This window comes from Oryzias latipes, chromosome 6, assembly GCF_053564925.1.
Source record: "Oryzias latipes strain Hd-rR chromosome 6, Olatipes_Hd-rR_3.1".
NCBI lineage: Eukaryota > Metazoa > Chordata > Actinopteri > Beloniformes > Adrianichthyidae > Oryzias > Oryzias latipes.
In genome coordinates this window covers 20,687,888-20,705,302 of record NC_136242.1, presented here as the reverse complement: position 1 = coordinate 20,705,302, position 17,415 = coordinate 20,687,888, and the positions used below count along the sequence as shown (strand labels likewise).

At 37.8% G+C, this 17,415-nt stretch overlaps 2 protein-coding genes across 2 annotated transcripts; one reads left to right on the top strand and one right to left on the bottom strand.

The window, feature by feature from the left end:
• Nucleotides 1-9: 9 nt before the first annotated feature.
• slc28a1 (solute carrier family 28 member 1) lies at nt 10-6,776 on the bottom strand. The gene is made up of 18 exons (XM_004070015.5): nt 6,633-6,776; nt 6,325-6,404; nt 6,160-6,236; nt 5,786-5,877; nt 5,495-5,684; nt 5,258-5,399; nt 4,962-5,075; nt 4,345-4,419; nt 4,179-4,259; nt 4,010-4,090; nt 3,767-3,892; nt 2,394-2,524; nt 2,143-2,311; nt 1,818-2,015; nt 1,616-1,697; nt 1,441-1,539; nt 1,251-1,356; nt 10-834 (listed from the first exon to the last, which is right to left on the bottom strand). The coding sequence occupies exons 1-18, from the start codon at nt 6,634-6,636 to the stop codon at nt 714-716; spliced, it is 1,968 nt and encodes a 655-aa protein (XP_004070063.1). The 5' UTR covers nt 6,637-6,776; the 3' UTR covers nt 10-713.
• Nucleotides 6,777-8,403: 1,627 nt separating this feature from the next.
• On the top strand, nt 8,404-16,915 carry znf592 (zinc finger protein 592). The gene is made up of 9 exons (XM_004070014.5): nt 8,404-8,614; nt 9,034-11,243; nt 11,344-11,522; nt 11,617-11,790; nt 11,877-12,036; nt 12,381-12,638; nt 14,495-14,607; nt 14,681-14,822; nt 14,915-16,915. Exons 2-9 carry the CDS (start codon nt 9,054-9,056, stop codon nt 15,371-15,373), a joined length of 3,675 nt encoding a protein of 1,224 aa, XP_004070062.1. The 5' UTR covers nt 8,404-8,614; nt 9,034-9,053; the 3' UTR covers nt 15,374-16,915.
• Nucleotides 16,916-17,415: the final 500 nt, after the last annotated feature.

The window sequence follows — 17,415 nt, the reverse complement described above, 5'->3', positions numbered from 1 at the left end:
CCAAAGATCTTTTTCATTCACATGTATTTTTAAACACATCAGAAGAGTTCCATTCAAATTTACAGTATACAAAGTGTTCATGTCTCAGTGTTTCCAAAGTTACATATCTTACAGCAAGGTGTGGCTTTGGTATGATGCCACAAATTAATTTAATATACAGTAAAAAACAAATAAAATGATCCTCCAAGGGTACGCACAAAACTTAATGTTTGTACTGGAGCTTGACAAAAACAAGCTGATGTAAAAATACAGAAATATGGCATCAAGCAAGATCTAAAGTACAAAAAATTGTTATGTATATCCACTTTTATGATAATCAAATTATTTGTCAATTTTCTTGTTAAAAACCAAGCTAACAAAAATGAACATAGCTCCTTTACTTTTATTCTGTTGCCATTTCCTTATCATGCTTTCAAAGCTCAGCACATGTACACCACCTACAATAAAATAAAATTTTATAATACCTTACTCTTATCTTGTATGTTCCTTTAACCGTCTTCCTTGGCGTGTGAGCCTATATGAGATATGAGTTTTTATCATTTGTTTTTAATATTTGCTTCCTTTTAAAAGTGGCTCCTGTGCTGATCAGGAATCAGCAGGAAAAGCGATTTGCCACTTTGAAAAGCTTTATTTGTAAAAAACAAAAAGAAAAATTTTGGGAACAATTGATATACTGTTCTCGCTTAAAGCCTGCGTTTGCAAAGATTTCATGTCTACAGACAAACCGGCACATCAGAAAGCCCACAACACTGACAGCATTTAGAGAAAAACAATGTGACATTGGGAATGGAGCTCCATTGTCCTTCAAATGTGATGTTTCCATTATTCACAGTGCTGCAAAAGACACAATAAGTACATGAATGGCACATTACACAACAGGAATGCCACAATTCAAAATAAACTAACCGCTGCACCACGGGGCGGCCGTGGTGCAGCGGTTACCCATGATCGTAAGATTGCAGGTTCGAATCCCGCCTTGCACGCCCATGTGTCGAAGTGTCCTTGGGCAAGACACTGAACCCCACCTTGCCTCTGGTGGGAGGTTGGCGCCAGTGTGTCCGGCAGCGGAGCCGCCATCAGTGTGTGAATGTGTGTGTGAATGTGTGTGTGCATGGGTGAATGGGACTGTGACTGTAAAGCGCTTTGGGCCTTCGTAAGAAGGTAGAAAGCGCTATATAAGTATACGCCATTTACCATTTACCATTTAACTATGTTTAGTCACAAGAGGTACCAAAAGTAGAAATACAAACCTCTGAAACAAGTCTTGACAGCACTGTTGGATGTTTAAATCTGTGGCATTGAATGCAGAGCCCCGAAAAATCCCCACGCAGTCAAGTGGAGGCACAAAGAGTAACCCTGAAAAACAAAAATGAAATAATTCACGTTACACAGTGCAGAAAAAAGCTCCAGACAGAATCTAAAAACGTGTTGTAAATATACCTGCGACGCACGCATTGATGAGAGAAACGCAAGTCCCGGTTATCATGGCTCTCAGCACCAGAGAAGAGATGTCACTTCTTCTTGATGGGCTTATGGATGCTATAATAAAAATTCTCATAAGATGGGTCCCTGGGTCTTTTGAGTGAGGACAAGGTTGATTTAAAGAAATACCTACACAGGCCTCCAATAACAATACCCAAGGAGCTGAAATTGGCAAACCCACAAAGGGCATAGGTGGTGATAATCTCTGATCTCACCTAAAGCAAGAAAGTAATAGATATTTAGTTATATTTCCATTTTGTAGGTGGTGTTGTAAAATCTACATTTCTTTACACTAGCCATATTAGTAATCAGAAAAAGTCAGAACTTTTACTCACTGATATCCACTGTCTTTCATCTCCAATAACTTCATCCATTCCATTGAGTCTGTTGCTCTTAAGTTCGGATAACTTCTCATAAGCCACAAACTCGTTTAAGAAGACCTTGGTGCCGATTAATTCAGCCACCGTGAAACTCTCATCGTAAGGTATTCCCATCATGAAGGCTACAGGCATAAATACATAAGAGCAAATCAACTGTGAAAACAAGAGCAGATGAAATTAGAGGAATTTTGACAGACATCTCTCAAAATGTGATGCGACAATTCAAACTTGGTAAAGCGTTTTTGAATGAGCACATCACTTTTTTTTTCTCCGACATTACCTGGAAAGTTATTTCAGGATATCCCACCATCCCTCCTAGCCAACTCAACGCCTGATTTATGAAAGCCAATATGGCGAGAAAGGCTATTAGATTGGCTGCAATGTTAGCTACAAGCCCAATTGATGCAGATGCTCCGCTGCTGGCAGCTTCCAAAATGTTCTGTTCATCCCTGGAAAATGAAGATGGAATGTATTTAGTAAGAAAAATCCTGCCATAATTCAAGGTGGAAAAAAAAAACTGCATAGACATACCCACAAGCAACTTTGATATTCTTCTCGGCCTTGAAGGGACTTTCTTCAGTTTCAGGGTAAGACAGTTTAGAGATGGCTAAAGCGCACGGAGCAGCCATCACAGAGGCAGATATCAAAGAAGAGGCATCAATCTGTAAGGTGAAATTAATACTCATGTGAATCACTTTTTTAAAAATATGTCACTGATATATTTATTTAAAAATTTGCTTTTTTATTTCAATCTGTTTTCTCTTCTTTTCATTGTGTCGTTAAACTGACCAGTTTTTTTATTTCAGAAATGCTATTTTTTAGAAACTGATTTGATTAAATATTACTTTAGAAAAACATGTTACAATTTAAGATAATTTCATGGAATTATAGATTATGCAATCACTTTGATGCAGTGCCTGGCAGCTATCTTTTGTTGCATTTAAGAAAAAATAACATTGTGAATTTATTAAGTGAATCAGAGCCGCTTTGCAGTTTAGGAAGTTTAGGAAAATTAATTTTTGTTTTAAACAATCTGGTTTTATTAATTTGATAAGATATAAAAAAGACAAGTTTTTGCATAAATTGATATTTTCCAATCTAATTGAATTGAACAAACATGTGCTTTGTCTTTCCTAACAAGTACACTTCAGTCTTCTTAAAAACCCACTCAAAAAAACCTAAACAGTGATCTGTAGGTTGCTGTAAAAGTGTGTGCCCCATAACCTGCAGTCCAATTGCAAAATACAGAAGTGATTGTCCAAACAAGTAATAGCTAAATGAAAAATACATGAATAGACAACAAACCAATTTGCTAGAAGGCACTGGTTGACCTCAAGAAAAGACATCAGGCGTCATACAAATATTTTACACCCTAACTAACATTTATGCTCCACACTCTGAAATATCAGAGATCTGTTGTGAGGACAAGGGTGCAACCATGTCAGTGTAGTCTTCAGGTGGACATCCTCTCAACGGTTGGAGGGTCAACAGCGTTCTAGTGTCCCGCTGTGTCTGCACCCAATCTGTCATCGTTTTAACACAAGTTGATAATTGGTCAGCAACAAGCAATTGAAACACTAGCGATTTTTCAACCCCAACAATTATCTTAATAATTTTCTCCAATAAATTTCCCTTTTCAGTTTTTGGCTTTTGGCAATGAAAGTCTAATCAAGAAGAGATCAAGAATCGAAATAGAATATTGGTCGAAGTAAGAGTCTAGTAAATAAAAAAAAAGTCATATGTCGCTGCCAACAACAATTTTATTCTTCTTTTATTTTCTTTCATCAACGTTTCCTTCTCATGTGAATGTGTCTTTTCAGTGATCCATACAGGTGGGTAAGAATTTGTTACCATATTTTGTTGTGGTTGCTTATATTTGCCACACAATATGCGCTGTATCTTACCCCAAATGAGATAAATGCTCCCATGACGCTGCCTGCTATGGTGGCAAATCCACCCGTCATGACGGCGTGGATCTCAGATTTGGTCATTTCCTTCAAATAGGGGCGAATCAGCAGTGGAGCCTCAGTCTAAGATAGAAACACAAACAGAAACCCTAAGACAAAACAATTTCTGTATTTTTCATGAGAGTTGTGCTTGCTATGTCAGGGTAAAACAATTCAGATTTGAGGTTCTATCTTGGATACCTGTCCAACAAATATGTTGCCTGCCACACTTAAGGTTTCTGTAGGAGAGGTTCCCATTGTTATTTCCATGACCCATGAGATCTGTTTGGATGACAACACATTGCTTTATGTGACTGTATTAGATTGTATGAGTAAGCAATGTTGACATGCCTCAAGTGTCACATGTTACCTTTAAAATAAGCCACTGCATGATGCCCAAAAAGTAGAGGATTGACATAACACTGCTGAAGAAGACCACAATGGGCAAAGCCTAGGAAGAAATCCTGAAGCTAAAGTTAAACAAATCAAGTAATTAAAATCATCACCACTGCTTTTGAATCCAATGTCAAACTTACTTGAAAGGCAAAGATGTTAGCAATCAGGTCTCCAAAAACAAATGATGAGCCTTCTTTGGTGTAATCAAGAAACACCTGAAATTGCATTTTAAAGAAAAAGAAAAGGTACGATGAGACAAATTGCATTTTAAAGAAAAAGAAAAGGTACGATGAGACAAACATGATCTCATTGTAATACAGTACTAGTAACTCCATTTGAAGAAATAAAAACAAAAAATTGGTAAATTTGAAAATGTATGAGGGAAATTGCATGTAATAAAGATAAGAGGCTGTAACAATAATTAAAAAGTAATTAGAAGACACATGCCTGTGCGCACATTCTACTGAATCGACCCTTAAAAACATAAAATTCCTCTAGAGATAAAGGTATGACACCATCAGTTGAAAATACACTCTAAGAGATTAGGAGTCATGTCACAGGAGTAAATGTTGACCAAAAACTCTCACCAATCTTTAAATAATTTTTCTTGTTTTATGCAACTGTTATTGAATCGCCAGAAACAGTACAGTACTTTGAGCCAAAATATTGTAATGAAGTATTTAGTGCCTTAATATTGGTTAAACATTTTTCAAAAAACAAAAATCATGTTCATTAGTGTCATTATCTAAAGTTTTACCTGTACTTGTTTCCCAAGCCAGTCGAAGGCAATAAGTCCAGGCTCTGTTCTTATAACAAAAAGGCCAATACAGAATTCCATGCCCAGACCCCAAAAAACTGGCCTCCATGAGATCTGAAAAAGAATTTATTGTCAGTATCCATAAATTATGGTGTTATTACAAGGGACACAAGGTCAAGTGATAGCCAAAGTCTCAGCTAAAAGGCCTGCAGATAACTAGATGCATAAAAGCTAAGCATGTTTCATAACAACAAAACCATTAGGAATATTCTGATTAGAGTTAGTGCGAAACTCACCATTGACCTGTGTGCTGAGAAGAGGTATAAAAGCACAATGAACATGCACACACCTCCAAAAGAGATAAGCTGCTCTGGGCGCTTGCTTGTGTCTAAAACTAGCCACACCACCAGCAGGACAACAACTGCCAGGATGAAAACCCTGCAGAACATGAGAAGCAGCACATCTTCACGGGTTTGCATGCTTTAGAAAGTGAACCTTTTGATTTTTAGGTAAAAGTTGTTATGTACAATCACCATTTTAGCCATTTTAAGTTGGACCGAAAGCATTTGACTGCAGGTTTTAAAAAGTGGCTGATGCTTTCTCCTTTGTACTTCATCAAAAGTTCATAAGAAGTGGCAACAACAGCCAAAATAGTGAGGACGACGAGTGCAGTGGCCCTCTGGAAATCCAACACACAGGCTGCAATGAAGTACGCCACATAACCTGCAAAAGTTAAAATATTGAGAATCTCATTTGAGTTTTTTTGTTATTTTGAAGAAATGGAATAAAATGTTAGAAAAAAGACTAAGTTTATGTATTATTACCTGCTCCAAGAATGCCAAGGACAACATACTTAAAAATTTTTGAATGAGCTTTGAAGTACTTCTCAGTGGCATTAATTGGCCTGGAAACTTGGCTGGAATACAGAACAGATGAAAAGACAGGTCAAACTAAAAAGAAAAAATACATGTAACTATAGACTGTTAAACTATACACAAGTCTCATTACTGATCTTTTAAAATTTATCCATTTCTACCTGACATATGGAAGGAGGTGGATGAATGTTTTTGAAGCATGCATGTTATACAAAAAACAGTGCTATAGATATGCAGTCTTTACAAAACAACATGAAGAAGTAGGCTCCTCCTGGGTTATGGCTGTATTGCTCCACTCTATGAAATATCTCAACTTCACGAACCTCAAGTACGTTCCCAATCCTTTCTTTGTCTTTTTACTCTGACTTTTGATGCTTCCTTTGTCAGAATACCTGTCCTCCTAAGAAAATAAAAGCATTTCATGCAAAAATGGTTAGGACTTTTTTAAAATACAAGATTATAAAAGAAAAAAAAACATCAATACCTACCCCCATTTCAAATGCCTCATTGTCAATGCCATTTTCAGTGCTTTGGGGGACATTTTTTAACTGGTCACTGTCGGTGTCCTCTGAAAAAACAAAAACAGTTTTAGTTTTTGGTGGGCAGCCAGAAGCAAAAAGCGTTTTCTACAAGAACTTGCGGCAATGTCGAACAAACAAACTCTCCACTCCAGCTGATAAAAATGCCTCAAAACAAGCCCACAGAGACCTTCTCTCTTATCAAAAATGACACTCAGAAACTTCACAACTTCAAAAATAAATGGTAAACTCAACGAAATGCAGAGGTAATGGCTTACTCATTGTGTGTCCTCCCAGACTCGGCCGCCAAGTGCTGAGTGTCAAAATACACCTCAGAAAATCTACTCTTCCCTCATTGAAACACCTGAACACCTTTTTATAGCTCCAATCTCCCAGGAAGTGGGAGGATTCAGAGTCATGCCAGTGACATTAGTGTATTTCTCAAACTTGGTGAGTTTGGACACTCATGATCATGTTTGCAGTTTCCCAGATCGCTGAAACAACAACTGATAAGATGTAAACTTTCTGATAAGTGTTAAGCTCATTTGCTGACTTTCTACTTAAAAGTTTACAAGTAAGTGGGACTTCTTATAGATTGCAGAGATGCAAAGTATAAATAAAAATATGTTTTAATAATGTTGTGAAGCTGATCAATTAAAAAACACACTAACATACAATCAATCTACAATTCACATTTAATCAAAAAGATACGTTGCTGTCTGACTGATGTTTAGAAAGCCTGTCAGACCATAATAAATGAATAAATTATCATATATTTCCATTAAATAGTTCAAACTCTTTCTACTTCCATGGGCTAAAGTTGCATTTTTGTAACGTGGTATTTAATAAGAAACTATGTGCAAAATTTTACTTTGGATAATGCAAAACTCTGAACGCTCATGTCAGGAGTCAATTGGCAACAAAAAAGCCATAGCGTAATATGGTTTGATGTAATGGCCTCTGTTTGAAGTCACACTCCAATCATCACTTGATCTATTGTATTTTTTGTTATTATTATTATTATAATTATGCAGCTTTTAGGCCAAAAAAAAACTCCAGACATTTTTATTAGAGTTCTCTCAGGACTTGCAATAACTCACATTTAGATTTTTTTTATAAAACATTGAAAATTATGATATGTCTAACCACATCAATTTGGTTGGCTCTTATCACACAAAATGGGCTCTGTCTGTCTAGACAGATATCATAATGTCATGCCTGAATGTGCATCCTATTTGTGTCCATTTCCTGTGGTTTACAGCCTTTCAGTCTCTGAACCGCATTAGTAGTGATTAATAACCCGATAACATTAGGAATAGCATTATATGCACAGGCTCCGTGAAAGATTTTATTTAAATATGTCGCATTAAGCCATGCGTCATTAGTATGGGCTCAATGATACTTAAAAATTAAATAGCTTACTCTGAAACTATGTTTTTATCACACCAGTAACTACTTTTTTGCAGCAAAATTAATTAGTTTAATCCTTATAGCCGCCTCATATATTTCTGTCATTTTTTTATGAATACATTTGAAATTAAAAAAATCTGTTTAGTTCTTTTACATTCTCTTCTTCCTTTAAGTATGCAAACTAAAATCTTTGCGAATTTAGCGGGAATTTGAGCTGCTACAGCGCCCTCTGAGAGCAGTGAGCCATAGGGTTGTCGTTTGTCCTGAGTATTGACTTACAGGTTAGTTAGCTCACATAGAGGCTTAAAAGTTTAATTATTTTAAGATATTCTCCACAATACAAATATAGGGGTCCATAAAAAGATAGACCGGTGATTTCTAATATAGTCCAAACACTACTTCCTCCCCGCAAAGTGCAAAAGCAACTTTTTTGTAGAAAATGTGTGTTCATTTAATTGACTGACATATAATTATGTTAGTCTGTGCTGAGTGAGCTATGCAAAAAGGTCTGTTAAAATGTGCATGAATTAAATTAACAGAAAGTATTTTATTTAGCCTTAGCTGATTTGACTCTGCAATCAAGGTGTGTGTTGCTGCCTATTCTATATGGATTAAAAACTGATATCTTAAGAAATCCAAATGTTTTAAATTGGTCAAGTTGTTCCGTAAGACAGCGTTGAGGGTAACTCTGAAATACAGGAAGAGGAAATCCAAAAGTTGACGTTAGTAGCTTTTAGCCCACGTTAGCTATGAAACCTTTAGCTCAACCTAGTTAGTGAGCACTTTGCAGGTGTAGTTAACAGGCCTCAAAGCTCCATTAGTATGGTATTTAGCATGAACAGAATCAAAGGTAAGAGCAACGTGCGTTAAGTATAACGTTTAAATGCCCATTGAAGTGTAGTTATCCTTTTTGCGCAGTTGCATTTAGCTAAGCTAGCATGCTAACCTGTCTTCACAGTTGTGTTAGTTGGCGTCCGATGACAACTTTAGCGATCCGGTGGTTGCATGAATGAGATGATTATGAGTCTCAATTTTTCTCTAAAGTTAAGGTTTTTATGTTTGAGGTTTTTGTACTTTAGGTTACACAATAAAGAGACGCACCTGAACATGACGGAAAGCTAACTTTACTAGCCACCGCTAACTTTAGCACTTTTCTCTCAGCAGTTGAACAACAGCTATTGGGTGCATGGTGGCTCTTATTGAAAGCTGTGAATTTGAATTTTAGTATAAAACGTGTTATCTAAATCTTATATCTATTTTTATTTGTAGATCTTTAAGGATATGCAGCCATGGGTGACATGAAAACCCCAGATTTTGATGATCTTCTGGCAGCCTTTGACATCCCTGACGCTACTGGATTGGATGCCAAAGAGCAGATCCAGATTAGCCACGAGGAGACAGAAAATCAGCTGAAACATGATGAGATGTGTCTGGATAAAAGTTTGTTAGATAACCCCGGTGTTTTACCTTCAGATGTCCCTGTCGTAAGTGTAATTGTGAAAAACACAAGTCGACAGGAGTCGATAGAAGAGCACCGGGATAGACATCACTCTGGAACCACATTGCAAAATGGATTCACGGGACAGGAAACCTATGTCGACCCTTCAGAGGAAAGAGACGGTTGCTTTTCCAAATTGTTTGTGTCTACCTTAAATGGAGAGAGTTCACCAGAAATTCCTAAGGATGTCCCTAATCAATACAGTGCTGGCCAGACGCCAATATTTTCTTCTTCACATTCACATTTTAATTCAGTCTCCAGCCCAGAACCTGAGAACACTTTAACAAGCAAAGATGAAACGCTCTCCATACAAGATGGAAATTATCCAGAAGCTCCTGTTTTGGATGATTCTTCCCTTGCAAACAATCAAAGAAAATTTGATTTTAGTCTGTTTGATAATTGTTCCCAGGATGTTCAAGAGAGTAGAGTGGAAGTTGGCAGAAGTAATCCACCAGCTGACAAGTCCATAAATAGTGAAACTAATAAAGGATCTGAAGAAGGTAATACATTTCTCCATCTGCATAGGAATCAAAACTTTACTGAGACTAACTGCAATGCAAACTATACAGTGGATGCAACTGATTCTCATTTGTCTGCCAAATCTGACACATCCAAGGTGTCTTCATGTCTTGAGGCTCTTAATGCTCTGAATGCTAGAAAAGACCCTAAAGAGTCAATTTACTCCACAGCATCACCTGGGATCCAGAATGACTTGTTAAAAGCTAGCCCCAAAGTTCCCATATCCCCAAAAAGTCCCAGAAGTCCACTTGATGCAGTGAAACGTGTAATCAAACCCTCTGATAGTCCTGTGAGCATCTGTAGTGATGGCAGCGACAAAGCATCTCTAGCATTGGCATCTGGATTGTCCCCAGCAATACCCAAAGTTAGAATTAAGACCGTTAAAACCACATCTGGTCAGATCAAGCGCACGGTTACCAGTGTCTTACCAGAGTCAGAGACAGACGACATCTATTCTGCTTACGAATCCTCTCCGTCTCAGAGTGTGATCAGTGAAGATTCTTACTCCGTCTCCCCTCATCCGTTTCAAATGAGTGAACATGCAGTTGGCAAAAAGTCTAAAGGCAGCCCAGCTAGCATAACATCACTGAATGTTTTGGACAGAAAATCCGAGCAAAACTCCAGAAAATCTTTGGCTTTAGGTAATGCCAACGTTGGCAAAAGATCTTCTACACATCGGGGGCAGAAACCAAAGAGAACATCATCCACTGCAGGTCAGAAAGCTAACACAACCTTCCTTCCAAAAGCTGTACACTTGGCCAGTCTGAACCTGGTACCTCACAGTGTTGCTGCTTCAGTAGCTGCACGTTCCGCTTCCCATCTACAAAGTAATTCTACACTTTCCTCATCGGTGTGTAGTGGTGTCCCGTTAGTCCACCAGGTGACAGCAGCCAACCCTTTCCCCTGTGCGAATGTTCCAAACACAGCTGCAGGAACTTTACACAGACTGCTGAACTGTGCTAACCCTGTGCCTACATATGTGCCCAACTTGACCCCACCTCCGGAGAGCAACATCAACCTTCCACCAAATGGATATTGCTGCCTCGAGTGTGGGGACTCCTTTGGGCTCGAAAAGAGTCTTTTGGGCCATTACAGTAGAAGAAGCGTACATATTGAAGTGGGATGTACGCATTGCGCAAAAACCATGGTTTTCTTCAACAAGTGTGCCTTGTTGGCACACGCGCGGGAGCATAAAAGCAGCGGCGTGGTGATGCAGTGCACGCAGCTCCATCTGAAACCGTTATCCGAGGAGCACATGTTCGCTCCACTGAGCCCTGAGCCAGTGAGTTTGGCCTCCTGCACCTCATCCTTAAGCTCATCTAGAATTGAACCCGTCCTGCCTTTATATCCAGATAATATAATACGGCACAGACATCACTGTGTGGAGTGCAACAAGCAGCTGCATGACTACAAAGCACTCGCGGGACATTATCAGAAGACATCAGAAGATGTGGAGGGTTTGGTGAGTATATTTGTTGAATTATGAAAAGTGTTAATTTGTAGATCCAATCTGTGTTAAATGTTTCTTTTCTTTTTCTCTTTTGTTTCTTTCTTTGGTACAGATTTGCCTAGTGTGCTCAATGTTGTTACCCAACAAGTGCAGCTTGCGAGCTCATCAACGACTTCACGCACACAAGTCCCCTTACTGCTGCCCCGAGTGTGGTGGTCTGAGTCGCTCTGCAGACATACAGAAGCATGTCAAGGAAAACTGTCTGCATTACGCCCGCAAGGCTTGGTACAAGTTAGTATTCTTGCAAATCATGTAGACCTCCATCAATCTCATAACAAAAAGAGTATTGCTACAATAAATGAGCTTTTCCTCTCCTTTGTTGTAGATGTCTGCACTGTGACATGGTGTTCAGAACCCTCCAAGGACAAGAGACGCATATTGAGGAGAAACACTGTGACGTTTTTTATAAATGTAATGTCTGTCCAGTTGCCTTTAAGACCTCGGACGCCTGTGAAGTACATTTGAAAAATAAACACTCTGCTAGCAAACTGGCACTTGAGTGAGTTACTGCCTCATGACTTATGTTACAACATTTTTCTTCTTCTTTAGAATGTTCTTTTAATGGAGCTCTCTTTGCTTTTGCAGGTTAGTCTTGAAGTGTTCCTGTGAAGCACTTTTCAAGAAAAAGCATCTCCTTTTTCAGCATTTCCATCAGAATGCCAACAAGCGACTGATCTGTGTTTTTAAGTGTCCTGAATGCAACTCGGTGTTTCCACAAAAGCGGCTATTAATGCTGCACTTTAAGGTTGGTGTGCAGTTTATTTTCTGTGAATGAACCCTTTGCAGGTGAACAAAAGTCACAGTACTTCTGATTTAAGGTCATCTGGACTTCAGGTTGAGTTCATATCCCGAATTCAGTTCAAAGCTTAAGAAGCTACTCAGATTAGCAATTCATCCTGATGAACCTTAAAAGTCCAGTTATCCTGAAGAACAGAAATCCTGAATAAGAAGTTTGAATTAAAGTCTTTTGCAAGTTTACTCTTATTTCATAGTAACTAAAGCATTGTTTTCCTCCTGAACTGTTAGAAAACCAATATAAAACTAAAAGGGTTTAGGTGTGGTTCTTTACCCTTCCTCCTGTTTTTTCAGAGTGTTCATGCAGGGAACATGACTGCAGATGTGCATAAGGAAGCGAAAGAAAAAGACAAAACCAGCCTCCATCCAGATGTTCATTCTGCAGAACGGCCACAGAGTACAGATGTGCATAAGTTTACAGGAAATGGTAGAAAAAAGTCAAAGGACATCAAGCCTCAAATGAAGCCCAGCGGTTGGACCTGCGGCGAGTGTCTGCAGTGGTTTTCCGACAGGGAATCCTATGTTTCTCACGTAAAGACCAACCATGGAAAGGTAAGACTTCATGACTCTGACCCTCCGCATCTTCTGGTGGCTTTTTTTAACAAAGTAGGAGAAAGTGTCTTTATAAAACAGAGCTGGTTTTGGTTCTGGACTGCAGAATTTTGTTTGTGATCCTGGGGAGTCGTATTTTATTTTAAAGGGGATTTTATTAGATGTTTTTATTGTATTTGTTTTTTTTACTATTTGCATTTTAAAAGCCTAGATTAAAATTTTTATATTTAAAGCAAAGACCAGAATTATCCTGTCTTTAAACTGATGTAAACCCAGATAATTACTAGATTAAATATTGAATAAAGGTAAAAAGATGGTCATGTTTTTTTTTTTAAATAAATGAAGTCTTTATATATTTCTATTTAAACTTTACTTGGTTTCCAAAAAAATATTAGAAATATTAGTACTGTCACAGTTGTGGTAATCCTTTGTATGTCATAATAAAAATATTTTTTTAAGATTGGATCTGAAGAAGTCATAGATGGATATTGTGTACTATAAAAAGGTTTAAGAGTAGCATGGTATATAGGCCCTTTAGATGTAGCCTTCTGTTACTGTAAAACACTTACATTTATTATCTTTTTGATGGCATCTTGATCAAATTTCTCAAAAAAATGGTACAAAACCAGAGTTGTATATCTCTGTTGCTGCAAGTTGAGATGCTGCTTCTGAACGGCCCACATCGTTTTTTCCTTCCATCTCTCAGCAGACCAGGAGCTTCTTCTGGTTAAAAAGTTGTCAACAGGCTATTGACAGTAATAAACTCCCCTAATCATCCTGCAAAGAACATGGCCAGAACTGTTATCCTATCTTTCCAAGAAGTGGCGTTATCACTGGAGACACGTCTTCCTCCGTGTCGTGATTCATATTTTATGGCAACACGTGCATCGTGATTTACAATCAGGGCACCTGCCAAATTAATTAGTGTTTTAGGGTCATTTTAAAATCCTAAAGTATAATAAAGTGAGCAAAAGGGCAGAACTTGTGGGTCTTTGGATTACATGAAGGCTGGGGTGCCAAACTACATTTGAACTAGATCACCAAATCCATTCAGTGATAAAGTATACTTTAAAAATATCGTAGGCAGCTATGAAGAATGAGACGGTTAGTCTGAGTTTGAGAACATAAACGGAAGCATGTGACTCCACTTTTGGTTTCTTTCTACTGCCTGGGCGTTTCACAGTTCAGTTCAAAGATTGCTGTGTTTGTCTTAAGATCTTAAAGTGATCGGTTTGCTCCTGACTGGTAGCTCGGTCGACTGATCAGCTTTCCCTGGAGGTGCAAAGGTCCCAGGAAAGGCTCATGCAGGATTGACCCTTTTTTTTCTTTTTTAGAGAACGTAAAATATGATTCCCTACTGTCCCACTTTAAATCACGTTTCCAAACAATTCTCTGGCCTTTTACCCACTTTGTGTTGTTTGTTATTGGATTGCTTTTACCTGTTTTAATGTTTTTTGAACATAACAGAGATTTTGTTGAAGTTTGGCTTTAAGTTTTATTTCTTCTGTTAAATATTTGATCAGCACTTAATTTTAGCTGAAGTTGTAGATGCGTCAGGATCCACAACTTCACACAACTTTTCTGACACCTCCTGCTTAAAACCCCAAAAGTCAGAAGTATCGTGAGGCCCCACTTTTGAACAAGGAATACTCAGATGTGCAATTTTAAGCTAAATTTTCTCTGCATATGTCCTCCATCATCAGAAAAATGCCACAAGATCATGTTAAAAACACCAAAAACTCGAGTTTATGTCAGAAGTAAATGCAGTCTTGAAGAACTTTCTCTTTCCATATTTAATAAATACATGTTTTAAATATTCATTTTCCCTTTCTTTCTTTTTACGTTTCATTGAACAGTCGGTAAAGAAGTATCCGTGTCGACACTGTGAGCAGTCATTCAATTCTGCGATCACCCTGAGGAGGCACATTCGAAGTGACCATGATGGCAAAAGGAGAATCTACTCCTGTTGGTAAGAAAAGCTCTTTTTTTTTTCTTTGTCTTGAATATACCAGTTTGTTTTAACGAAGATTCTCCCTCTAAAGGTATTGCACTGATACCAAGACGATATTCACAACAAGTGTGATGCTAAAGAACCACATCAGTCTAATGCATGGAATTAAGAATCCTGATCTTAGTCAGATGCCGAAAGCATCGCTCCGGGAATACAAAGAGCCTCTGGGAAAGGTAGTGTTTGGTTTTTTAATAGGAAAATGAAAAAGCTGCAAGTCAAATTATCCTGATCTGCATTTTAAAGTTGGCTTACTGTGATTTTTCAGAAGTTTCCGTCCGTCCTCCCCACTGTGGATATCCAGGCAGATCAACGGGATCCGACTGACCAAGAGGCTCCTTCAGCTAAACGTCCTAAAACACAGCACCGCTGTTTAAAGTGCGGCTTCACTACAGACAACAGGACAGACTTCCAACAGCATATACCTCTGCACAGAACAGATGAAAGCACTCCTCAGTGTCTCCACTGCGGCCTGTGCTTTACATCTGCACTGTCCCTCAATAGGCATCTTTTTATTGTGCACAAAGTTAAGGAGGAGGAGGAGAAAGCTGATGTTGGCACAGAGGAGCATAACAATCAGCATGTTGGATTAACAGAAATACATGAATCCAAACCCCCTAAAACGGTAAGAAGAACCAAAACAACAGACGGTCATTTAAAACTAAACCCAGCTTTAGACTCTAAGGAGCGTTCATCTGGAGAAGAAGTCATGCGACTGCCTCCTTGAAGCTGCTGAAACAGCCAACGAAAGTAAAGCCAAATTATACTGCAGTATTCCTTTCTACAGTTGTGGTCAATAATTTTGTTCACGTCCTATATTCATTCATTTTTTTAGAGTGGCTTTTTTTCCTTTTCTCATCTTTCCGGAAAAATGTCACTACTTTTAAAAGAAAAATGGAGACAAGCATCATTAGAAGACAATTAGTGTTTTTGGGGCTCTGACAGCAGTCAAGTAAAATGTCTGTCGTGTTGCTCATATTTAACGATGTTGAAGCACAAATTTGGCTGTGACTGGGGTGACACATTTTATCCCGTAAGTTTAAACATTATTATTCTAATGCAGTATATTCATACAAATTTGTTATATTTGATTATCAACAGTATTTTTTTACCCATATACTTAAATTAACCCTGCATGTTGGTAAAATATTCATGTTTCTTTTACGATATAGCTTCATTCACGCAGTTTTTGTTCTTTGTCTTTGTTCATGTTCCATCTGTTTTGAATGCTCAGGAATGTTAGGTCTGATATTGTTTGTTGAATTTCACCATGTAATGGATAATTTATTCTTTTTTTTATTATTTAATTTGAAAATGTTTGCCTTTCATTCCTGGGAAGGAGTAGGGTTTAATCCTCGGCTATACGAGTTTTAATTTTTCAAAGAAAAATAAATTGATCACATCAAAGTTTAATCAAATTGAGTCAGATTTCAAGAGAAAGCTTCATTAGATGTTTTTTTTTCTTTGTTGTGGTTTTATAAAATATGTTTAAAATATGAGTGAGGGTCTTAATAGAAGTGTTTGGATGAATCTGAGTATGGTTATGCTAAGGATGTGACGCGCTGCATCAACATTGAATGTACCTCAAATCAGATTTTCCTTTTTTCTTGTGGAACGCCAGTGTTTCGTCAAATCAGGGTTCAATGAAAGAATCTTCAGCAGCGTAAAGAAAGAGAGATTGTTTTCTTATCCTCATCCTGGTGATGTGACCATGAATATGTGATGGATTTAATGGAGCTGCATGAGTGTTTGTTTGTTTGTTGAAGGCATGCGCTTTTTGTCTGCAAGTTCTGGTTTTAAGCAGCAGGTCCTACCTCCATCGTTAAAAGCAGTGATTGTTTCAGAGGGTTTAAGAGTTCACAGCTACTCTTGGTGCAATTAAAGAAAAAAAAATGTCTATCATCCCACAGTGAATTTTATAAATTATTTTGGGAACAATTTTAAGGTTTTATGGTCATATTGACCTGTCAAGCTAGATTTCTTTAATGAAAGTCCTATCCCTAAATTGTCACACCACAGATCTAGAGGCCAAAAAATGTTACTTGTTCAAGTTTTGCTCTTTTGTACTGTTTTATAAAAGACCATTGTACTTTTCATACTGTGTACTAGAAGGACTTGTATAGAGAAGGAGTTTGTGTACATATGAAACCAGTGAAATGTGGATTGACAGCATCTTTAAAGCCATCTCATCTGTTCGGCATGCAATGGCCCACGTGCCTTGTTATGTTTACGCAAAGTACTTACAAATAAACTGATCCATTGAATTACATATCACTTCAGTCTATGGTCTTTGCTAATAAGAAAGAATTGTGATAATCTTCCAGATGCTGGAAAGCAAATCATTTCTAGTGTTTTGATGTGACAATTGAAGGTTTTGTAGTGATGGATTAAATCTTACAATTACCAAGCACTTTAATGTGCGTCATCTATCCAACAACCACAGATGATTGACCTCATCAAATTATAATATTAAGTCCAGCCTATCACAGTATAAATGCCTGTCCCTGCAGTATAGGAACTGCAGATTTTTCAATCACCTGGCTGCGGTTTTAATTACAGCCACTATGACGACGATTTACTGCAAAGGAATTCTCTTTTCTTTCATGATTATATCATATTTTGTCATAACTACTTCAATGACTCTTGACTTAACTGAACTGAGAAATAAAATTTCAAAGGTGAAGGTAAATCCCAGAGGAAATCTGTGGGCAACAGGTAGGCGAAGCAGCATTTTCTCCCTCCGATTTGAACAAGCTATTTAGATTGCTT